Source organism: Pipistrellus hanaki, assembly GCF_964339955.1.
Source record: "Pipistrellus hanaki genome assembly, chromosome: 9".
Taxonomy (NCBI): Eukaryota; Metazoa; Chordata; class Mammalia; order Chiroptera; family Vespertilionidae; genus Pipistrellus; species Pipistrellus hanaki.
The window spans coordinates 64,744,261-64,769,124 of NC_140511.1; the positions used below are offsets into that span (position 1 = coordinate 64,744,261).

A 24,864-nucleotide genomic window follows, 5' to 3' on the forward strand; every position below is an offset into this window, starting at 1 on the left:
GAGAGAGAGAGAGAGAGAGAGACCACCTGCTGGGATTGGAGGGAGGGAAAGGAGAGAAGGTCCAAGGGCAGGATCCCAAAGGTGGGAGAGGCTGCGAGCAGGAGTGGCTGCTAGCGAGCAGAAGGAAGTGATGGAGAGTGAGAGGTGGAACCCCGTGGAGTGGCCCCGCCTGTCCGGGTCCTTCCGGCTCCGCTAGAACTGGGGCAGCCACCAGACTGGGAGGGGCGGCGACAAAGAGGCGCGAATCCGGACCGCGGGGGAGAGTACAGACAGTCCAGAGCCCCAGCCAGGAGCAGGAGGCGGGTAGGGCAGGGCGCTGGGAGGGGCTGGCCCCTTGGCCACGCGACTGGGAATAGGGGCTGGGGTGGGGGGCGATGGATGGGAGGACGAGGACTCCTGAGGCCCCCTCTGCGGGGTGGATGTGGGGTTGGGGTGAGGGCTGGGCCTCCGGGCACGCTTTCTGTCCTGATGCTGATGAGCAGAGCGGCGGGGGAGGGGACACGGGAGTCCTGACTGCGTGTCCGGTCTGGAGGCTCCTGTTGGAGTTGGGATATTTTGGGCATTAGACTGGCCCACGTTGTGACTAACTAACCCATGTGACCTGGGGTAGGCTGACAAAATACCCTGAAGCTTTTGCTTTCCTGGCAGTAAGGGGAAGCTAACCAAACCCCAAGCTGGCCAGATTGTCCTTAGTTTTTGTGAGAACCTCTGTCCAGTCCCTTCACCGCCTACGACTGGTGCAGACTGGCTGCTGCCGTTAACTCCATGGTCAGTCAGGGTCCGGGATTTGGGCTCGGTGCCCGCTTTGCCACCTGCTGCCTTTTGCAGCTGTTTCCAACAGCTGGCCTGGCTCTCCAGTCCACAGCAAAGATTTGGTCCACCTCGGCCTCTTCTCCCCTCCTCCCCCTCCTCCTCCCCAAGCAGCCTCTGCCTTCTTTTACAGGATCCGCAGACACCCCCAGCCGCTGGTTTCTGCCCACGCAGCCCGCACAGCCAGGACCAGTGCTCCGTGCAGGAAGGGTCTGCCAGAGGCATTTTCCCAGGGCTCCAGCCCCAGGCCTTGCAGCTCCTGCGGTCGGTCGGCGGGGGAGGCCACCAGTGCCCGGGATCTGAGGAGCGGCTGCTGCCCAGGCCATGCCAGCCCACGGACTGCCCCTGCGCGTGGCCACCCTGCTGACGGGGCTGCTGGAATGCCTGGGCTTCGCGGGCGTCCTTTTTGGCTGGGCATCCCTGGTGTTTGTCTTCAAAAAGGAGCATTACTTTGAGGAGCTGTGTGAACCCGGGCTGACGGGCAACGCCACGGGCGTGGAAGGTGAGGGAGCGATGGCTTCTCTGGGGCTCCGAGTCTGGTGTCCAGGTGGTGGGAAGGGTAGGAAGGACTCCACCTCCTGGCCACCCTGCCATCCTTTCTTGAATATATTTTTATTGATTTCAGAGAGGAAGTGGGAGAGAAAGAGAGAGAGAAACATCAGTGATGAGAATCATTGATCGCCTCCTGCACCCTCCCTCCCCCGCCACTAGGGACTGACCCCACAACCCAGGCATGAACCCTTGACCAGACTCAAACCCGGGACTCTTCAGTCCGCAGGCCGACGCTCTATCCACTGAGCCACGCTGGCTAGGGCCCTGCCATCCTTTCTGTGGAGAAAGGGAGGGATTGTCAGCCGGCCTTCCTCTGTGCCCCAACCTTAGTCCAAGGACTGCCTGGGGAAGGGACGTACCAGCTTCTGAGGGGTAATCAGGGGCAGTCACGTTTCAGCTCACCTAGGGAGAACTTTCCAGAGGCAAGCTGTCCGAGGTGGCAGGGGCTGCCCCGGACGGGAGCTAGGCTGGATGCCCACCTGGCAGGAAGTCCAGGGTGGAGCAGAGGTTGGCCCCTCCACCACCCCGGGCTCCTGAGCGCTTCCTGTCTCTCTGCTCCAGACTGCAAAGCCCAGGATGAGAGGTTCTCCCTCATCTTCACCCTGGCGTCCTTCATGAACAACTTCATGACCTTCCCCACCGGCTTCATCTTTGACCATTTCAAGACCACCGTGGCCCGCCTCATAGCCATGTAAGTCCCGAAGGCCCCGCCTGGGCCCAGGTGGGAGGAGTTCCTCTGGCAGAAGCCTCACTTGAGGGAAACCCAAGGCAGGCAACTGGGCAGCCCTGCCAGGCCCTGCCCCAGGAGCTCTGTAGGGGGTGGATTCACCTTCTTCCCACCCCTCTACTTCCCTCTCCTCACTTCCCCTTCAGCTCCATGTGAATGTGTGTTCCGCTTGATGCTGAACTGAGCAGGAGCTCAGGCCTACTTCCTGGGGCCAGGGTTACCGAATTAGCAATACCTGAAATTGCCACTCTGCCTTCTTCCTGGAAATCCTGGTCCACATCTCCTGTAAGGGCCTCACACCCAGGGGGCCCAGGCTTAGTCATCCTCCTCCTCCCTCCATCGTCCCCCTAAAGGCTTAGCTTATGTCTTATGGGGTCTCCAGGAGTGGAATTTCCTGTCTCTTCTGACTGAAAGGGAAACAGTGGGGGTTTCCCATGCACATGAGTCAGAGAAGGTCAGGGGCTTTATCTTGTTCACACAGGTACCACCGGTGCTGGCATGCTTAACGATAAGCGGAGGCTTACTTGGGGCTGATAGAACCCGAAGCAGGCACTTCCTGGCAGGTGTGTGAGAGATGAGCTGTCAGACACAGGGACTGGAGGGCAGGCTGGGCCAGGAAATACCCAGAGAGTCAAGTTAGTTCCTTCCTTCTTAAGTGTTTGGGTGCAGAATGACTTTAATCTCAGTTTCTTGGTCTTTATCTCCCCTCTTCCCTTGCCCTTAACTTTCCCCAGCCTTAGCATGTGAAGGAAATCCCCGTTTCCCTTTCTGTGTTTCTTCTTTCCTTCCCCACAGAATACTTCCCTTCTGACACCCCTGGTCACCAAATGTGTGGGTTAGCCCACACCCAGCAATTCTGCGACCCCAGTTGGGTGTTCTACAGTGTAACTGATTTCTGACATCCTCTGCCTGGAGACAGTGTCAGACCTCATGGGTTAGAGGTTCAGTCCCAGGAGACGGCCTCCTCCATTTCAGATGTCCCAGGGGGTCCTAGACATTGTGGTATTGCAGGTTTTAAGATCATGGTGTATTCTTTAGTCTCCTCCTGTGTGGGGGAGGAGAAAACTTCCCCTCTTTCCACTTGAGTTCTTCTAGCTGATCTGATAGTTAAATTGACATGAAGAAGATTAATAGGAGAAAATAACCAAATTTAATTACATACGTACATACAGGGGTTCCCTAAGAATAAGGGGCTCAAGACCTGTCATCTTGCGCTAAGGAGAAAGGGTGCGGGTAGTGGTTTGGTACTTCAAAGGGGAGGAAGCCAACTCACAAGGAGGTGGAAAAGCAAACGTTGGGTGAACAAACATTAGCTGGACCATCTTTAACAATGGGACACAGAGGGGCCTCTGATCCAGCTTCCTTGCTAGGTTCAGATTAAACTGCTGTTGTCTGTGATGATACCTCCCATCATCACAGATCACAGCAGTTTATCTGTGCTGATGGGAGGTATAGGAGCAGGTCCTCTAAGTTTTTTTAAGCAGTGATGGGGAAGGCCAAACAAAGGTTCTTTCTGAGTTTTTTTTTTTTTTTTTTTTTTTCCCCCAGAGAATTAGGTTAAAATAATCAGGATCCCAAAGAGGCATATTTTTGGGGCGGCAAACCCTTGCTTCCCGTCATCAGGTTTACCCCCAACTTCTGTCCAACTTGGCTGCTGTCCAGAGGTTCCCATGACTTCATCCCCTGCGGGCTTGATTATTTGATAGAGCAGCTTACAGAACTCCGAGAAACACTGTGCTCAGCAGTTGACTAAAAGACAGGATAAAGGATACAGATAAACAGCCAGATGAAGAGATAGATCCATATCAGTCATTTTCATAAAACATTCAGGTAAAGGGAATGCAGCTTCTTTACCTAAAGCTGGGAGGGCCTCTAATGCTCTCATCACTTAGGAATTTCCAAGGGTTTTAGGAGCCCTGTGTCAGGGGCTGGGGACAAAGAGCAAATATATATTTCTTATTATAATATCATTGTATCACAGATCACCCCCAGGTGTGGGGGCACGAATTCCTTATAGCAAAGCAATCATAAAGTTCAAAAGATAATAGCGCATTATTAATCCCATTCAGTTTTAATAACTATCCAGTTCATCATCCTATCGTCTGAGAATGTCTTCCAGGGCCACTCGGGTCTGCAGGCTTCTTTTCAATCTTGCCCAGTGCCAAAAGCAAGAGCGGTGTCAGCAATTTATTGGCTTCCCCCTTCTAGGCAGCTGGTGTCATTGAGCTAAGAGACAGTATCATCTCTTGCTCGGAGCCTCTTTTGAGGTGTTAATGTAATATTGGACCTCTCTCCCTACATAATGCACTTCCTCATTCCCTTACCTTCAGCAACTATTCCTCCACTGATACCCAAACGTGTCCACCCTGCTGGTCTGGGCTGCAGGCCGGAGTACTAGTCTAGCAAGTGCTCTCCCCCGCCTCTGTCCACTTCTGTTCAGATGGGGTCAGGTTACACAGGTGCAGAACTATCGGGCTGTCTCTACCACCACCAGGTGGGCAATCTAGCAGTGTTCACTGTTGGCCCCGAGTTTTGCCAGATGGACTGAAGGCACAGCCTGCCCCATGGAGTCCTTAGGAATTGTGACATAAAGGTCAAAAACAGTTATAGTTTCTCGGGGTAGGAATCCACCCGCTCCCATTCCTTGTAGTGGTCCTGTGCCCAGTGGGCAGCACAGTTGAGTTGATGTGAGGCAGAAAGAATACCAGCAACTTTCCTTCCCTATGTCCTCTTCTCCAGATCCACTAGAAAAATAGGGACATCTGTCCAGTGGGGACATTCCTTTACGTCCCCCTGATGCTGAGTCTGAGCACACACTTGTGAGTGTGCATAAGCCAGCCCTTCATGCCCTCATTCCCCCCCCCCCCCCATTTTCCACAACCAGGGTTTCAGTAGCTCGTCCCAGTCCTCTATCCAACCAGTACTCTGAGAATATCTCTGTCCATTGTCAGACATTATGGGCTGTAAAGGGTGCTCCTTGGCCTGAAGAAATGATGGTCAGCCATCCAGATGGGTACAACGTTGGTTCTTTTATAGCACGCTGAGTATTGGCAGCTACCACTGACCAGCAAAGCCCGGTCCAGAGTCAGAGTCTATTCCTGTCGGGACCATTTGTAGCTGCCCAGGGCTTGCAGCGCCAGTTTCTCTTGCCAGCTCTGTGCAGGGCCTTTCCCCCAGAGGATCTGCCACAAGGCCATCTGCAGTCTATCTCTTTTGCTGGCAGGCAGAACAGCTCTTACTGGACTTTTGTGCCTTAGAAGTTGCAAGAGGGCAATGCCTAGGTCCAGCCCATCTGTGCATTGCTGCAGCAGCCCCGGGTCCCCTCATTTCATGGACCCAGGTGGCCACCTTGAGCGAGCACCCAGGGACATAGGCTTGTTGCCTTCAGTCATTCTCTGAGCCTGGCAAAGGGCTCTTTGGAGGGACATAGTGATTTCCCCAGGGCTATACCCCATACAGGCACCCCTTTAATAGGCTAAGCTTCCGCTGCCCTCTGCCCGTCCATGTGGCCAGGTTGTTGCCACTGCCCCGGAGTCAGTAAAAACCCAAACTCAGGGCTTTTTTCCATTGTTCTGTTCTTCTGAACAGCTAGGAGAACAGCCTGCAGCTCAGCCACGGAGCTGATCTGTTTCTACCTTGTTTGCTCAGAGTGGTGGCCTCACAAATAGAATGTTGTCTACTGACCATGGAACTGCCCTCCACAAGCCAGGCAGCTCCCTGGTGGGCAGTTAAGCGTCCTTTGTAAGGCAGTGTCCAAGTGACAGGGGACTCCTGCAGGCCCTCACCCAGGTCTGGGGGCAGACCTAGGGGGAGAGCGGCGCCTGCTTGGCAATATCCCCTCCTTGACTCCCAGGCAGTGTGATCCCGTATAAACCATTCCATTAGGGAACTCTCCTGGGCCCTGCCACCTGATTGGGGTGTTTCTACAAACAGCATTAACCTAGACATGGTGGTATTGCAGGTTTAAGAATTGAATTCATGTCTGATAACAAGATAACGAATGCCCCTCAGGTGGAAGTTCTTTAGTTCAAAGCCCAGTAGTTGTCGCGGGGAGGTGCCCACAGGCCTAGCTATCTTTGCCATCTCCCTGGCCTAGCTCCACATGGCTGTGAGCCCCAGGGTGACGTATCAGCCACTCTCATAAAACATTATGCAAAGGGAGCACACCGCTTCTCATAAAACCTGTTTAAACAGGCCCACTTTCACAATCTGATCAACTTGTACACTTTCGTGTTCTCTTGCAAAAACTGTCATCCTCGTCAGAGCTTCGCCAGTGTGTTTTGGTGCCTCTCTCTTTTCACCCCGGTATTTACCCACTCTTGTGTAGGAGGCTTTGGGTCCCCCGTGAGGGGGTCAAAGGACTCTGGCCCTGATGTCAATCTTTAACTTGATGAATCTGCCACAAGCCACTGCTGCTCAGGTTTCTCGTTGTCATCTCTGTCTCTGGCTTCCAACATTGTCTCACCTGGGATAAATAGACGGGACTTGTTTGGGGGCACTTAATGGCTGGGGGACCTGAAGGGTCCTTTGCCCAGCCAGCCTTTGGTAGTGCGGTATCAAAACCTCTGGTTTAAGGCCCATGGTGCTGGCAGGATGGGCAAGTGTAGGTTTCTTTGGGCCAGGAGGCTGAGGTCAGTGGGGCAGCGGTGTGATGAACTGAACCAGTGTGAGATCCCTTATCACATCCCACGTGGTTCAGGATTCCTGTCCAGAGTCCGGTTTCTGGAAAAGGCCGGTGCTCTGGCCGGTGGCTCAGTTGGTTGGAACATCGTCCCATGCACCTAAAGATTGTGATTGATTCCCGATCAGGGCACATACCTAGGTTGCGGGTTTGATCCCCTATCGGGGCACAAACAGGAGGCAATTGATCGATGTTTCTCTCTCACATCAATGTTTCTCTATTTCCCTTCTCTCTCTAAAATCATTTAAAAAATATCCTGGGGTGAGGATTAAAAAAAAAAAAAAAAAAAGAAAGAAAGAAAAGAAAAGAAAATGTCTACCCTGCTAAAACCAGTCCCTAGCTTCTCTCCTCTGCCTGCTCCCATTCGCTTGTTAATGAACCTAATGCAGTTATTAACATCTGTAAGAGCCTTGAGGGGCAGCAGAGATACCAAACTCAATAAGGCTTCCTGAGCTGTTTTTTTTTTTTTTTTTTTTTTTTTTTTTTTTTTTTTTGGTGTGTGTGTGTGTGTGTGTGTGTGTCCCCGGTTTTGCAATATTAAGGTTAACCACAGCATTCACCATGACCTGGGTAACAAGCATATTCAGTGGGTCCCTGTCCTGGCCCTCATTAGAGACACTCCCAGGTGGTTTGCATACAAAGCGCAGCAGCTGCCTCATGGGGGTGTTTCCTGGGCACAGATGGGGGACACGGCCAGACCATACAGTGGCTTTTATCAAGTGCACCAGGCTGGCCCCTCCCTCAGGAACAGCCTCCTGGTGTCTGGATCACACACAGCCATCTGCGATTGTTCCATGGCGAGCTTGGGTCCTGTCTCCACCCTGACATGCCATTCCACTGCAGCATTCAGAACCAAAGACACAGCCCCAAGTAGGTTCCCCTCACCATCCATTTCAGTAAAGCTTCCCTGGGAAGCCAAGGACAACGATCCACGAACTGAACAGCCTCCTTCACGCTGCGCCCCTGGTTTCAGTGGTATCCCGGTTTTGCTCTCCTCTCGCACTGAAGGCCTGCAGCCTTCGTGGTGCCCGGAGATCTTAGAGGTGTACTTTCTGTCGTCCCTGCATAATTCTTCCCTTGGCGGGTGGCTTTGAGGCTAGCGGCTGCGGCTCAGGCTGACCCAGCTCTGAACTTGGCCCAGCATCAAGGTCTGACCCAGCACTCTCTTTTAATTTCACTTGAGCTATTACAGCTAACGGTGACCGGGAGATTATGGGTTTCACCTTTTCCTTATTGGTTTGCATTTTCTTATACACTCAGTGAACCCGTTCCCAGACAGCTGGGTTCATCTCTAAATTCTGTTGGTAAATTTTACCTTTGGTAACTTATGGTTGCACCACTGCTGGTCCGCACCATGGGAGAAGGGGACCATGTGGCCACCCAGGAATCAGAGGTTCTTCACCCCACAGCCTTTCATCCTTTCTTTTCACAAACCACTCGAACCAGAGTCACTCTGGCCAATCGCACCTCACCAATACCAACTGTGTCTGAGAAACCTACCACTCTCCTTTCTCCTCACTTCCTCTCAGAGCACTTCCCTTCTGACACTCTGGTCACCACGTGTGTGGAGTTTTCCCACACCGAGCAATTCTGGACACCAGCTGGGTGTCCTTCAGTGTAACTCGATTCTGACATCCTCTACCTGGAGATAGTATCCATTAGATGCCAACCACAGTGGTAGGTTCCCCAGGTTCCCCACAACTTCGGCCAGACTTGGCTACAAATGAGAGGTTCCATGACTCCCACCCCCACCCCTTGGACTTAATTATTTGCTGGAACATCTCACAGTACTCGAGGAAGCACTGGCTTATATTTACCGGTTCATTTAAAAAATATATATTTTTATTGATTTCAGAAAGGGAGAGGGGGAGAGAGATAGAAACATCAATGATGAGAGAGAACCATTGATGGGCTGCCTCCTGCACACCCCACTCTGGGGATCGAGCCATTCCTAGGTCGACGCTCAGACACTGAGCCACACCAGCTGGGTTTTAACGGTTCGTTAAAGGGGAAGATCAAAGATACAGATAGACAGACAGATGAAGAGACACATATTGGGTGAGGTCTGGAAGGATCCCGGGCACAGGAGCTTCTGTCCCCGTTGAGTTGGGGTGCATCACCCTCCTGGTATGTGGATGTGTTCACCAGCCTGGAAGATCTCCAGACCCCTTGCTGTTGGGATTCTATGGAGGCTCCTCAACTAGGCATGGTCAGTCATGAACTCCGTTTCCAATCCCTCCCTCCTCTGTAGAGAAGTTGGGGGGCAGGGCAAGGCTGAAAATTCCAAGCTTCACTTCATGGCTTAAGTCTTTCTGGTGAGCAGCCCCATCCAGGAGCCCGCCCAGAGTTGCCTCATCAGAAGGAGAAAGCTACTCCTAGAGCTCTTATCATTTAGGAATTTAAAAGGGTGTTAGCAGGGGAGGCAAGTGTAGCCCAGCCCTCCTCCCCTCTTTCCTCATTTGCTTTCCTTGATTTTCCTTGGCCTCCAACCAATGAGATCTCCTTTAACTTCCATACTGTCTTCCACTTATAAGTAGGTTTACACGCATCTGTGTTTACATTTGACCAGCTTTCAAAATGACTTTAATATATTTTCTTATATGTCTAATATGAGAGTTGTTCTGTCTCAGCTTTGTATTTGTGATAGTTTTAATCCTCTCTAGTGGACAGGAGTTAAGACAGATCTTTACCACGTTTTTATCCTTCGCACTTTTGAGGTAAAGAATGCATTTCTTGCCGAAACCGGTTTGGCTCAGTGGATAGAGCGTCAGCCTGCAGACTGAAAGATCCTGTGTTCGATTCCGGTGAAGGGCATGTACCTTGGTTGCAGGCACATCCCCAGTAGGGAGTGTGCAGGAGGCAGCTGATTGATATTTCTCTCACATTGATGTTTCTAACTCTCTATCTCTCTCCCTTCCTCTCTGTAAAAAATCAAAAAAATATATTTAAAAAAATAAAATAAAAGGGTGTTAGGAGCCCTGTATCAGAGGCCTAGGGCAAAGACCAAATTTACATTTCTCATGATAAATCACTATATCACACTTACGCACTACTTTTATTACCCCATGCTTTCAAGAACCCAAACTGCTAAGAGATTCCCCATGACCTTGGGATTGTGGACTTGAATGATAGTACCCCAGAACTTTCATCTTGGGGTCTAGGTCGGTCCAGACATTTCCTTTTATAGAAAAGGCTACTGAGGCTCAGAGAAGGGCAGGGCCTGTCCCATGGTTCCACAGCCAAGAGGAATCAGGACCCAAGGTTTTGATTTGGAGACCAGGCAAGTTTCTCCAAGGGACTGGCCTGGACGGTCGTCTTTGCCCTGCCCCTCCAGGTTTCTCTTTTCTTGACGAGACTCTCCATCTGCCGTTGTCTATTTCAGATTTCTCTACACTAGTGCCACGCTCATCATAGCCTTCATCTCTGCAGGTGAGTGCTGTCAGGTGGAGGGAGGGATACCCCAGGAGCACCTGGTGGATGGGGCAGGTGCAGAAGGTAGTGGAAGGACACACTGACCCCCACGGTTATGTAAACATCACAGACGTTGAGCTTAAAAGAATCCTTGAAAGAATTATTGCTAGTCCATGGAAATAGTTTAGTTTGCTGAGAAATTTGAAAGTAAGGACAATGGAGGCATTGCTTCAGACAGTAGCATTTATTCAAGAGATGTGTTAAAATGACCTGTCTCTTTTAAAAATGAAATAATAACATGAATGGCAGTTGCTTTTGAAAATAGCCTTCCTGCCCTAACCAGATTGGCTCAGTGGATAGAGTGTCGGCCTGTGAGTTGAAGTGTCCCAGGTTTGATTCTGGTCAAGGGCATGAACCTTGGTTGCGGGCACATCCCCAGTAGGGGGTGTGCAGGAGGCAGCTGATAGATGTTTCTCTCTTATTGATGTTTCTAACTTTCTATCCTCTCCCTTCCTATCTGTAAAAAAATCAATAAAATATATATTAGAGAAAAAGAAAAGAAAAGAAAAGAAAATAGCCTTACTTAGTAGGGTAAAAGTGGACCACCCTCTGGTAGTCAAAAGCTGTCTTCTCAAATTTTACTGGTTTACAAACATAGAAAATGTCCCAAGTCTGGGAATTCCAAGCTGGTTCTTTAACCCCTTCCCCATTATGTGGCGGAGAAAACTGAAACCTCTCTCTGACTGGATAAGAGATACCTTCCAACATCATTCTTCAGTGTCAGGTCACATGGCTCAGTTTTGGAGTCAGTAGCAGCACATCACGCGTGTGTATGTAGCACCTGTGCTGAAGGCAGAAGGTGACACGGGATCATCTCCATCTGTGCCCAGTTTGCACACGCTGGGTATCTTTGTCCAAACAGACCTCCTAACCTGGCACCTGTAGCCAGTTATTTAAAACCACTCGCCTTATCACACCAGCTTCTTCTTTCCTAAAAGCTCATAAAGGATTTTCATGTGGCTGGGATGTGTGACTCATTTGTGAATCATTGGAGGAACAATGCCTCCTTCCTCCATTAACATGGAGCTTTTTGTTTTGGGGGAGATGTCGGGACCACACCCACCCTATTGTGAGACCAATTGCAACCGACCTTTCCTGCCTTAGGAGACCCTTATCTTTTATAAAGACAGAAATGGAAAGGTAGACAGTGCGAACACAGCCCTGGGCGTTTTACCTGCTCCTGAAGGTGTGGACAATCATTAATTGCTTCCCCGGATATTAGGAAACACACACATGCTACCCACTTGGTTGAGAAGTTGTTCTCTTTACTTTCCCTCTCAGTCCTCTGAGTTCATGAGTGGAGGTGTTGAGGTGGGGCTGGTGGGACTTGAACACCACGGCAGGAGCAGGTTCCAGGCTGGGAGCGTTCCGAGGGCAAATATATCCGGTTACAATTTAATAATATTGTTTTCCTTTCATTGTATTTGTTTTCGAAGTTACTTGCTATTCATGACAAGCAACACAGGTTGCTTTTCATTTACAGCAGTGATATGAAATTTCCCTTAGAAATAATAGATTTCTTTTGTATAAAAGTGAATCAAGCCTGACTGGTGTGGCTCAGTTGGCTGAATGTGGTCCCATGTATCCAGAGGCCAGGGAAATTGCCCGATCGATCCCCAGTAGGGGATGTGCAGGAGGCAGGTGATCAATGTTCCTCTCTCTCTCTGAAATCAATAAAAAAAACATATTTTTTAAAAAAGTGAGTCAACTTAAGGAAAACATGTTAGCAAATATTAATGGACGAGGTTAGGGTTAAGGTCTGCCTCAGGCCAACTGGTAGTGTATGGGTTTTTTTATTTTAATTTTTAATTTTATTGATTTTTTACAGAGGAAGGGAGAGGGATAGAGAGTTAGAAACATCGATGAGAGAGAAACATGGATCAACTGCCTCCTGCACCCCCCACTGGGGATATGCCCGCAACCAAGGTACATGCCCTTGACCAGAATTGAACCTGGGACCTTTCAGTCTGCAGGCTGATTCTCTATCCACTGAGCCAAACGGGTTTCGGCAGTGTGTGGGTTCTTAACTTCATGCAGGAAAGCTTTCACAACTTGAGTCCAGGTGACTTTACTTTCATTAAAGCTGGGGACAGTGAAACCAGGAAGGGGTTAAGGTAGAAGCAGCAGCAGGAGGGACCCTGGGTGATATTCTGCCTAGCTCTCTAGAAGCATTATAGGAAAGAAGTGAATCAAGGCCGGCTGCTCTCAGCTCACTGAAAAATCAGAGAAAGGGGGGCCTTGAAGATGGGTTCAGGGGTTGAGCCTGGGATGAGCTGCTGTTGCCCACTGCACCCCTAGTTGCAGTCTTGTAGGGACCCTTAGAGTTTAGGAGAAAGAAACTAAAAAAGCTCATGCCTGGGATAAGGCCAGGGCGTGCTGCTGGGAGAGCCCGCACTGGCATCCTTTGTCTTGAGGGTTTCTATCTCCATGGGCAAGAATCTTAGGGAAGGGTTTCAGCAGAATATTCATCAGCTTTCCATGAGCATTTTAAATATGCTGATGCATCAAAATGAGCATGTCGGGGAGTGTGGGATTATTCTTTGGTCAGCTTTACTGTTTTGCTTTTATCTTGAGCCTGTCTGGCTCTAGTCGGGTTTTTGTTATTTGTTCCCCTGACTTCATCCGTCCTTGGGTTTGGCTGGCATTAATTGGGACTCTGTTCTCTATCTCCCTGACCAGGGTGATTTAAGCTATTTATTCTCTGTCAGGGAGGGGAGGTAGAAACCATTTGTTCGCTAAGTGTCCTTGATTAGGGTAGATCAAGTCTTGCAGTCCACTAGCTGGCTGCAAGCTGCCCAAACTGGTTGGCTGTGTTTAATTTTCTTTTCTCAGTTTCCCTGTTCCACTTGCCCAGGAATTTTCCTAGCTTTTTACTCTCCTGCCACACGAGGACAGGCATGGGTTATGGCCAAAATCATGAAGGTGGGCAGAAGTTTGTGGTTTGGGAAAGACTAATTATTAAGCCACCCTTCCCCCCTCGGCATTTTAGTTGTTTTGCTGATATCCAACACTTTCCAGACCTATTATAATGATTGTATGTATTTATTTATTTTGGTGTGTCAGTCTTTTCAAGGGCAAGAAGTAGTCTTGACTCAGCTTGCATTTCCAATGCCGAGCACAAGGCCTGGCTTGAAGGAAGTGCTCAAAGTTTGAACGAACAAAGGAAGACAAGCTCACAGCCATTTTCTCACTGAGATCTCACAGCACCCCGTGCTGCAGGAGGAGCAAGTGACGGAGCCATGGATTTAGAATCCCGCTCTAAGTCATGCTGTGAATGAGGGGCTGGGTTTGGGGAGTCCAGGCTTCTCCCCACAGTATCAGGGATTAGCGGAGGGTCACTCTGGTTCAGTGAGGGCAGGGAGCAAGTGGCTTCACTTTGAGTCCACCTGTGCTTTTTAGGGATCCTGCCACAGAACAAGGACCCGGTTTGGCGGGGGCTAAGGTGATTCAGGAGACCTCTGCAGGGATTCTCCTTTTGGGGGAGCCCAGACCAGTATCCTAAGACCCTAATGTCTAGAAGGCTGGGTAGATTTGGGGCCTTGCCTCTGGGGCTGCTGGGAATTTGAAGCAGGTGGGAAGCCAAAGTTTGAGGCTCCGTGTTTGGGCCACACTGTGAACCCACCCACCTCTGTCTTTGATCTAGGCTCAGCGACGCTGCTCTTCCTGGCCATGCCCATGCTCACCGTCGGGGGAATCCTGTTTCTGATGACCAACCTGCAGGTAGAAGCCTGCCCACATCCCAGGCACCTGGTGGGAGGCTGGGAAGGGTTAAGGGCAGCAAAACACTTTTCCACATCAGCTGCCTCAGCAGAGGGCTGGCCCAAGCCAGGATGGCTGCTGCTGGGCGGAGGGTGGTCTGGGTATAATGCTGGCCTGGCCCAGGCTGGGTGCACATTGCTTCCATGAATATATGTAGGTGACTCAGGCTGGTTATGTGTTCTCCAGGTTGGGAACCTATTTGGCAAACACCGCTCGACCATCATCACCCTCTACAATGGAGCATTTGACTCTTCTTCAGCCGTCTTTCTCATCGTTAAGGTAAAAAATAGCACCAGCCAAGCTTTATTGAACCTTTACGTATGCCGGACACCTGTCTAGTAAACTTTGCATGATGTCTCTCCATCATCCCTTCTGCAGCTTAAGATGTGACATTTGAGTTTGACAACAGGCCTGTCTGGTTCTAGAGCCTGAGCTTGTAAGCCTTTAACCCCCTTTTTAAACTTAATAGGGTTTTGGACAGAAGCTAAGGGAAGGCATGGCTACGATGTGGTTGGGTCAGTGTTGGGCATAGGGTGGGATCCCTTTGCAATGGGATGTTTGCACCTGTGAGCCTCTTGTTTGGACAAGGAGGTGGGAGGTGGCTACAAGGGACTGCAGGAGCAGATCCGGAGGCCTCTCCGGCTCTCCTAAAGGCTACTGTTGGGGTTCAGGAGGATGGGTTGTTGCCAAGTTATTTGCAGCCCATCCAATAGCCATCCCTCCTTTTTCACTGTGCTGATGATCTCATCTGGGCAGTGAAGTGCCAAGCCCAGGGGATGAATTTTGATTTATCTAAACCACTGACAATCTCTTTCCCCCTTGTTAGTGGAGGAAGAGATGGTCTTAGTTAATGAGATGAAGGGGGTAGATATTGGAAGGGGATATCTCCCTCTCTGATGGAAGGTGAGAGCAGAACGAAGAGAAAGCCTTTCTCCTTGGTCCCCTTCCCACCCTTCCTCTTTGTATGTGGATGTGACAGCTGGAATCGTGGCAGCCATACTGTGGTTATGAGGCAACTAGCTGCAGGACAAAAGTCAGTACACTAAGAATGAGTGAAAAGAATGAGAGTGTGAGTCTTTGACACCTCAACCTGCCAAACCTGGGACTTCCCTTTGGGCTGGGGGAAGATTAGGAGGATCTCTGGGAGTCAGCGTCCAGACATGAGACTAGCTTGGTCCCATGAGCACCTTGGCTTGAAAGATCACCAAAAGATTGAGCCTCTGGGGTACTTACTCAAGCCTTCCTATCTCTGGTGTAAGAGCTGCTTTCTGGGTTGACCCTCCTTCCCCTGGATGTGTCTCCTTTCCCTCCTCCCTCCTTAGAGTTGGAGAAAGAAAAAGGGCCAGAGCAAGAGCTGGGGTTCTTAGTGCACTCTGACCTTGCTACTGCCTAGTCTGACCTTGAGCAACTCGTTGCTCCTCTCTGGATGTCACTTTTACCCTCTGTAAAATGAGGGAGTTGGCTAGATTAATGGTCTTTAAACTAAGTGTTGAAGGATTCCCTTTGATGTTATGCCCTTCACCAAGGAGAATGAGGGAAGAATGACTGGGACGCTCTCTACTGATGTGTTTCATGAGTTGAATTTTTGTGTATAAATTTTGTTTGGACAAAAAAAAAAAAAAAAAAAAAAGACTTTGTTGCTATTGGAAAAAAAAAAATCCCTAGTGAGGAGGCCCCCAAGAAGACACACTTAGAGACTCTACAAGGCTGTGGGAATGGTGGCATGTTGCTTCCCCTGCTGCTGGTTAAACCTCAGGGTGAGGGTGGGGCTATGTGTGTATCAGGTCCCCTTGGTCAGCTTCCAGGATGGAGGGCAAGAAGACTTATTCCTGAAAATGAGGGTCCCTGCCCTTGTCTCTTTTTTATTTTTTATTATTTTTTTAATATATATTTTTGTTGATTTCAGAAAGGAAGGAAGAGGAAGAGAGAGATAGAAACATCAATGATGAGAGCGCACCATTGTTTGGCTGCCTCCTGCATGCCCCCTACTGTGGATCAAGCCTGCAACCCAGGAATGTGCCCTGACCGGGAATCAAATTGTGACCTCCTGGTTCATAGGTCAACGCTCAACCACTGACCCACACCAGCAGGGATGCCCTTGCTTCTTACACTGACATTTTTTTTTATGACAAAATATGTACAGCATAAAATTTACCATCCTAGCCATTTTTAAGTGTGCAGTTCAGTGGCATTAAGTTATTTCATATTTTTGTACAACCATCACCACCATCCATCCCCAGAACTCTTTCCAACCTTGTAAAACTGAAACTCTGTACCCACTAAACAATAACTCCCTGCTCCCCCTCCACCAGCTCCTGGCAACCACCATTCTATTTTCTGTTCCTGTGAATTTGGCTACTCCAAGTACCTTAGATAAGTGGAATCACATAGTATTTGCCCTTTTGTGACTGGCTTATTTCACTTAGCATAGTGTCCTTAGGGTTCACCCATGTTGTAGCATGTGGCAGAATTTTCTTTCTTTTTTAGGCTGAATAATATTCCATTTTATGTATAACCACAGTTTATTCATCCCTTCATTTGTGGATGGACGCTTGGGTGCTTCCACCTTCCGGAAGTTGTGTGAAAACTGTTGCTGTGAACATGGGTATTACACTAAGTTTTTCCTCCTTTTTTCTGCAGCTCCTTTATGAAAAGGGCATCAGCCTCAGGGCCTCCTTCATCTTCCTCTCTGTCTGCAGTGTGTGGCATGTTGTGCGTACTTTCTTCCTGATGCCTCGGGGGCACATCCCCTACCCCCTGCCCTCCAACTACAGCTATGGGTAAGGACTGTTGATCTGGTTATTTCTGGCCAGAGCCCCTCAGGTGACCTGAAGTAGGAAGCAGGGGCAGGACAGACATGGTGATAGTAGGGCAGAGGAAACCTCTCATAGAAGAGGAAGAGGGGTGTATTGGTTAGCTATTGCTGCATAACAAACAACCCCATAACTCAGTGGTCTAAAACATTAAGCACTTAATCTTTTTCATAAGTCTGTAGTTAACTGGCTAGTTCATCTGATCAGTAGAGTAGCTGGGGGCTGGATGGTTTGGATAGTGGTCATTTACGGTGACAGGGAAGTCTGGGTCACCTGGCTCTCATCCTCCAGCAGGCTAGCTTGGGCTTATTCACATGGTGGTTCGAGGGTTCCAGAGAGGTTTCCTAAAGTTGAGAGTTGGAATTGGTACAACATTGTGTCTGCTTCGTCCTCTTGGCTGATGCTGCTGACAAGGCTGTCCTAAACTTAGGGGGTGGGAAACAGTTGGAGCTGCAGTCCCTTTGCACAGGGTGGGGAACAGAGGAGGCGAAGGAAAATGCGACTGTTTGTAGACCATCACCACCAAAAGCAGAGGGAAGGCACACGTTTGCCGCTCACTGACAGTTTGCAGACTCTTGTGCTCTCTTGTTTCGTCTCTCGAACATCCTATTAGTTATATATCCTCTTCTTCATTTTCCAAATGGGAAAATGGAAGCTCAGAAGGGTTAAGTATGAGCCATGTTGCCAGCTAGGAAGAGGAAAAGCTGGGATTTGAGCCCAGGCCTGTTCTACTCTTCCTCCACTTCCCAAACTTTGCTGCATATGAGAATCACTGGGATTGCTTCGAGGTTTTTTGAAAAATACGGAAGCCTGGCTCCCATGTTCAGGCATTCTGATTTCACTGGCCTGGGCTGCAACCTGGGCATTGGGGTTGGTGAAAGGTGATTCCAATGTGCAGTGTCATTGGAGGTCCATTCCAATGTGTCCTCCGGCCTGAACGCCAGGATCCGCTCACAGTCCTCGGGCTGGTGGGGCTTCTGTTTCCACAGCTTGTGCTCTGGGATTGGCACCAGAGAGAAGAAGGGGACAGCTGGGTCCAAAGAGCTGGATCTAAAGGCCAAGGAGTTCCTGCCACCAAAGGAAGGTGAGCCCTGCTGGGTAAGCCATTTCCCCTTCAGAGCCTGCCTTTCCCGCCAGCTGACCTGGCTGCCTACCTCCAGAGCACCTCCAGGGCTCAGAGTCAGGAAAGGCAGGTGGAAAAGTCAACCCTCTCATTTAATAGAGAGTCCAGAGAGAGGCAAGCCTTGTCTCTTCTCCGTTTTCTTTTCCTCTTTCTCATCTTCTTAACTCCCCTTACCCCTTGAAGTCATTTTTCGATCATTGTCTTCCTTCCCCCTAACTTCTCAGTCCCAAGTCTGGCTTATTTGTCCCCATTTTTGCAGGTCTCCTGGGTCTGCCCTCTCTCTCTCTGTCCCATCTCCATTGCTTCCTCCTTTCCCTCCTCTGCCTGTTTTGGGCCTTTGGTATGAACATCACCAACCACTGCTGGCTAAGATAGAAATAAGGATAGGATTCCGGGAAGCTCACAAAATCAAGGGAAAATGAACTTGCGAGGCTCCAGGAAGAGCAGAATCAGAGGTCCTAGTCCAAACTCACAGCCTGTCTGCTTCTCCAGGAAGAACAATGGATTGGTTCACCTTGGGTGAGGCACAGAACACAGGACTCACAGGCCCATCAGACCATGAAGAACAGGGCAGGGGACATTTCCAGAAGAAACCTGGATCCTGGGACCAAACAAAACTGGGGGGGGGGGAGGGGGAGCAGGGAAAACAGCAGCTGTCTACCACTAACCCTTCACTCATCTCTATCATTCTCCTCTCCTTGTCTTTCTGTTCACCACCCTGGCTGAGAAAGATTGATATAAAGTGTCAGTGCAAAAAGTGGTGTTGAATCCAAGCTATGAAAGACAGATGAGATTTCAACAGACAGAGAACACAGGGAGGGTCATCCAAGGTGGTGAAGTCGATGACAAAGGCTTAGAGGTGGGGATGTGTGAGTTGCAGACAGCTCGGACTGCTCGCCGGATGAGTTCTAGAAGGCGAGAAGAGAAGGCAAACTTGGACCTCAGGCTGTCCCACTAGGGCCTCTACATTCCTGCCCATCCCAGCCTTCCACTTGCCTTGTAATTCACGCCAGACCCTCCTTTCCCGACAGAGATCCCAGGACCAGGGCAGCTGGAGGAGTCCCGTTCTTTCAAGAGCTCTGTTCTCTCCCAGCGCTTCGCCTGGCACCTGGTGTGGCTGTCCGTGATACAGTTGTGGCACTACCTCTTCATTGGCACCCTCAACTCTCTGCTGACCAACTTGGCCAGTGGGGACAGGGAACTGGGTATGTGGCAGGGCTGGGAGGCAGCCCACTGCATATCCCACTGGGGACTTGGAACCTTGAGGGCGTGGGGTGCTAAGCTCAGCAGGGCTATGTGCTCCTGAGGGAGATCTGAGCAGGGATATGGGCAGGAGGATCAGGCTGGGTAAGGGCAGGGGGAGAAGAGTCCTCTCCTGTAAGAAAGTTATGGAAATTTCTTACCACCCAATGCCCCCTCTGTCCCCTGCAGTCAGCAGCTACACAAATGCCTTTGCCATCACTCAGTTCTTTGGAATGCTGTGTGCCCCCTGGAATGGCCTGCTCATGGACCAGCTTAAGCAGAAGTACCAAAAGGAAGCGAGAAAGACGGGTGAGAACCGGGCTCCTCAGGATCAAGGAGCAGGAGGGGAGAGGTCTTCATTGACCTCCATGTCCACTTTCTCTTTGTTCTTAATTTTTTGTACTTGAATCTATTCATCCATCCATCCATCCATCCATCCACTCACCCACTAGTCATTAAGTGTCAATTATGTGCCATCTACAGTTCCACATGCAACAATGGATGAGGCATATGACCTTGTTGTCAAGCTGTTTTCAGTCTAAAGGTTGGAGAAAGGCAAGTATCAGTCATTGCAGTCCATGAAGTAAACCTGCAGGAGGCTATGGGGACATGAAGAAGGGCACATAACCTGGTCCAGGAGAGGATGGGATGGGTGACGGGGAAGGCTTCCTAGAGGAAGTGGCATCTGAGCCGGGACCTGGAGGATGAGTAAGAAGTGAGGAGTGAAGAGGAGGGTCCTGGGAGTGGCCCAAGAATATAGTGGGGTTAAGATGGTGAAGGAGAGAGCGAAACATTGAGGAATCTGGGGAATTCCAGAAAGAGATTCAGACTTGGCAGGGCACAGAGTGCTGGGGAGTGGTGGGAGAGGGGTGGAGAGAGAGAAGTAAGAAGCGGCAGGCAGCACACTAGGTCAAGCTCCTTGGAGGTGTTGAAGGAAGAGAGGAACACCGAGGAATATGAACCTGTGGAGGTTGGGGGTGGGGAGAGGCTAAAGTAGAGTTAACAGTTCTGCAGTTTCCTCCATACCCCTCCCCCACTTTCTGGCACTGCTTCTCTCCAACCCCAGCTGGATGGAGTCTGTGAAAGCAAGTTTCAGACATCAAATCATTTCATCTGCAAACACTTCAGTTCGTATCTCTCACAAATGAGGCCTCTCGTACTCACACATCCCTATAATTTCATTATCACCCCTAAAACACCCCCAGTAATTTCTTGCTATCATCTAATAAGCAGTTCTGTTCAGATTTCTCCAGTTGTTTCAAATAGGTCTTTTTACAAGTTGGTTTGTTCAAATGAGGGTCCGCATAGTGTATTTTTTTTATTCAAGAAAAATAATCTTACATATAATAATACTACAGGCAATAAACATTGATATTTCAAGACTAAAAGGATTTTAAGTATAATAATATTACCCACATGGTGTATTTTTGTTCGATGTTCCTTTTCTGTCTTTTAAAATCTGTATCCTGCTCTCGCTTTTCTCCCACCCTGTTGTTTATTTGTTGAAGGAATCGGGTCATTTGGCTTGTCAAATCTCCCAATTTTGGATTTGGCATCCTTTTCCTGTCTCTGAAAAAAATCTCTCTTCGATTGGGTATTTCTTGTAAACAGGCAGATTGGAGGCTGAGAAGTCTTGGTGTAATATTTTTTGGTGAGAATGATTCAGCATGAAGCTCAGTGGGCCCCTGGTACCGCTGTCCCTGCTTTATGATGTTAGGATTGATCAGTGGGTTCAGACACCGTCCGTCCGATGGCCCATTATAATGTTTCCCATCAGCTGCCTGCCTTAATGATTTTAGTCGCCATTGAGGATCAATGCCTGGACCCATTATTGTATTAGGGTTACAAAATGGCGATTTTTCTATCCCTAGCTTCCCCCCCCCCTTTTTTTTTTTTTAATAGCTAGAATTCCCCTGAGAAGAGTAACTTTCCCTCATGATCTATTTGTCATCCTGAAATAAATGCTTGGTTGTTCCTCTGTTTGCATTTCATAATAATGACGTTGCCTTAGCAACCTCTAGGGTGACTACCCGTTGTTTGTCTTTTAAGAGTTACATTTTAAATATATTTGAATGTGTTTCTGTCAACATTCTTCTGAATGCCCGAATTGTCCCATCTTTGGCCAGTGGATGGTTGGGTGCATGGTGGCTCCTCCTTTTCTCCCCATCTTCTCGCCTCCTCCCTGCCCTCCATGGCGGCCCCTCCAGACAGCCTCTCCTCTCCCCCCTCCCTTGAACCAGGTTCTTCGGCCTCAGTCGCGGCCCTTTTCGCAGCGGTGCCTTCGCTGGCCCTGACGTCTTTGCTGTGCCTGGGCTTTGCCATCTGTGCCTCGGTCCCTGTCCTCCCCCTCCAGTACGGCACCTTCGTCCTGCAAGTGATCAGCCGCTCTTTCCTCTACGGGGGCAACGCCGCCTTCCTCACCATTGCGTAAGTGGGGTTGGGGTGCGTTACATAATGGGGGACTCCCTGGGACAAGAAGAAGTGTGCTGGCGGTAAGAAATCAGGAGGAGGATGGACCTGGTGGTGGTCAGGTGAGGAAGACGGAGTCTGGGAGCATGTGGAGGGGGTGATGCCTGGAGATGGGAGCTGGTGGGAGCCTTCACATCAGTTCTTCCCTCTGCCTGTTATCTGTCCAGTGAACTCCTATTCACCCTGCAGGGCCCTCTGTTCTAACTCTCCTAGGATAGAAAGTTTCTTGGTGCCTTTGGCACCCAAGCTTGTCTTGCTTCCTCAGCGCACGCATCGTCAGGCATAGAGTGATCTGCTGATGTGTCTGTCCTTTCCTTGAGGCCTCCCCAGGGCACAGCCTGTGTCTGGGTCCCTACTGGTTTCCCAGGGCCCGGCACAATGCCTTCTCTGTGCTCTACGGTTTGAAAGGCTGAGCCACGGCAGAGGTGGGGAGGCTGTGTGGGGGTGGGTGGGTGAAGGCAAGCCTAGGACGGGGGAGTCGGGAGCAAGTGGCTGACAAAGGCCCACTGAGGCTAGGCCGCTATTGGGGGGAGGGACCCTGAGAAACTCACTGGAACCCTCTTGTCTCTCCTCAGCTTCCCTTCCGAGCACTTTGGGAAGCTCTATGGGCTGGTGATGGCCCTGTCAGCCATTGTGTCTCTGCTGCAGTTCCCCATCTTCATACTCATCAAAGGTCCCCTCCAGAACGACCCGTTCTATGTGAGTACCCTGGGGACCCTTTGACCAGCCAGGACATGCAGCCTGGGGCAATTCTATAATATCCCAGCAGGGGGCACCCCCACACCTGAAAGTGCCCTGACCACCGCACAGCTGTCAGCCGCATTTAGAAGGTCAACAACTGTGTAGAATGAGAGTTCCAATCAGTTGTTGGGAGAAAAAGAAAGGACTGAACCTACAACCGAGGAGAATTGCTAGATTGACATTGGACGACCCTCACTTCATAGTCAGGAGGGGTGTGTTTAGCTGGGGCCTCCACCCACTTCCCAAGGGACCTTGAGCAGGTCACTGGCTGCTCTGGAAGCCTGTTTCTTCACCTGTGACATGTAATAAGATCCCTTCCCCAGACCGCTCCACAGAGCAGACTGAAAAGGACCCGCTAGTCTTTCCTTGAGGCGACATGGTGTCTGAGTGGACAGTGGGAGAAGAACCAGGCAGAATTCTGGTCCCTTTGCTGGTGGTGGATACTACTCAGAGTCCTGGGTTCCCCCTCACTCCGCCCCTCCCCCTCCAGGTGAACGTGATGCTGGTGCTGGTCACTCTCCTGACCTTCGTCCACCCCATCCTGGTGTACCGCGACTGCCGGCAGAAAGCAACCGCCCTTGCAACCACCTTTTAACCCTCCGGATGCTTTTGCTTATCTTTCTTGGAGGACCCGTGTCCAGAAAGACTGCCCACCCTGGCTACTTGTATTAAGTAGCCATTATTATTATTATTTTTAAAATATATTTTTATTGACTTCAGAGAGAGGAAGAAAGAGGGAGAGACAAACATCAATGATGACAGATTCATTGATCGGCTGCATCCTGGGATCAAGCCAGCAACCCAGGCATGTGCCCTGACCGGGAATCAAACTGGGACCTCCTGTTTCATAGGTCGATGCTTAACTACTTGCCATGGGCAAGTGCCACTATTTTATCTTTTTTTTTTTTTTAAGATGTATTTAACTGCCAGCCCGGACTGTTGATCAGCAGGAAAGGAATCTCTGTTGCCAGGCTGATTGGCATCATGTAGACCTGAGGCAAAGGCACGAGGAGGTTCTCCTTAGGTCCTGGGCAGGAAGCCCAGGGCCTCGGCAGACTTGGCCTAGGGGAGGTGATGTGATGGATGGCCCTGAAGCCCGGATGTGCCTGGGCTCTGTGCTGTCAGGTGGTTTTCCAGGTGAAGTACCAGGTCAGGTCGTCATGCCTCAGCTACGCTGTCTGGAGTCTAGAAGTGGCACCCAGCTCGCCCTCACAGGCACAGCCTTGGTGGTAGGATGGCAGTGAGCCTTGGGGAGAAAGAGGAGCAGATGGGGTAGAGGAGGGGTCCCTGGACCTAACTCCCAGCTCTGCCACTGATGCTGGAGGACCTGAGGCAGACCCTTGTCTGGTCTGAGCATCCACCTTCCCGTCTGTAAAATGAGAGGTTGCTGGAGTGGAGGCTCTTCCTGACGTTCTGGAAGGCTCTAAGATCAGTGACGGAGTCAGGCCACCCAAGGAGCCTTGGGAACCAGCTGGCCTGCTTGACCGAAGGATTTCCGATGAAGCCTTTTGGGCATGATTACTTAAACTTAGTGTGTTAAACAAAAGATTTCTCTGGGGGATAATTTTGAGATAAATAAAGCATCTCTGCCTAAGGCAACTATTGCTCCACCTCTCCAGGCTTTGGGGCTGTGTGTGTGTGTGTGTGTGTGTACTCGGGTGTGTATTCCTGCCTGGTTCCCAGCCTGGGGCAGTGAGGACCCAAGTGGAGGTGGAGGAATCTGACTGCAGCATCCTGATGTGCCTGCTGGATCCACAGGTGGAACAGAAGCCCTGAGACTGGAATCCACCCACCTGGTCCTGGGATGAGGGCTTGAGACCCCCTGCCCCAAGGAATCTCTTCCTTTGTCTCCTCTTCTTTCCCACCCCACCTCCACCTCTACATGGCACTCTCCCACCCCCTTGCTGGGAACACTGGGTGAGTCAGAAGGTCCCGTGTGGGTCTCATGCCTGCCACTCAGTTGCCGGGCAAGTTGCTGCATCATTTCTGAATCACAATTTCCTCACCTGCGAAGTGCAGTTAGTCATTTCTCTCCTGAGGGTGTTGGTGAGAATTTAAAGTAATTGCTACTGCTTAGCACATGGCTGGAACACATGAGTGTTTGTACTTTTATTTGCCCATGTCCAGAGAAGAGAGGGTAGAAAGGAGGGAGGAGAGGGGCCAGAGGGGAGAGAGATGGTAGATGAGGGAGATGGGAGAATCTGCAATACATTAGATGTTACATTCGACTTAGCCAGGAGAGGGACTGGGGGAGGACAGTGAAGGAGAGGGGGCATTCATTCATTCATTCATTCAACAAATGTTTATTGAGCCCCTACAATGAATGGGTCAGGCATGGTCCTAACTGCTGGGAATATGAGATGTACAGGGTCTGAAGCCAACTCTATTTTGAACTGCTGAAGGGTAGTTTACAGGGGTCCAGGAGCCTGGGTCTGGAGGCCGACACAAGAGCCCTAACGGATATCTTTCAACTAAT

The 24,864-nt window shown here is 50.2% G+C and overlaps 1 protein-coding gene across 2 annotated transcripts; it reads left to right on the forward strand.

The window, feature by feature from the left end:
- On the forward strand, positions 1 to 23,987 carry SLC43A3 (solute carrier family 43 member 3). 2 transcript variants are annotated; one of them, XM_084894865.1, is made up of 13 exons: positions 1 to 303; positions 944 to 1,312; positions 1,924 to 2,053; positions 10,153 to 10,199; positions 13,885 to 13,961; positions 14,187 to 14,279; positions 16,641 to 16,780; positions 17,803 to 17,897; positions 18,968 to 19,141; positions 19,368 to 19,487; positions 21,419 to 21,605; positions 22,223 to 22,346; positions 22,879 to 23,987. In XM_084894865.1, the coding sequence occupies exons 2-13, from the start codon at positions 1,135 to 1,137 to the stop codon at positions 22,981 to 22,983; spliced, it is 1,470 nt and encodes a 489-aa protein (XP_084750991.1). In that variant the 5' UTR covers positions 1 to 303; positions 944 to 1,134; the 3' UTR covers positions 22,984 to 23,987. The 2 variants fall into 2 exon arrangements, with proteins under 2 accessions (XP_084750991.1, XP_084750992.1); XM_084894866.1 differs by lacking the exon at positions 1 to 303 and adding an exon at positions 465 to 768.
- Positions 23,988 to 24,864: the final 877 nt, after the last annotated feature.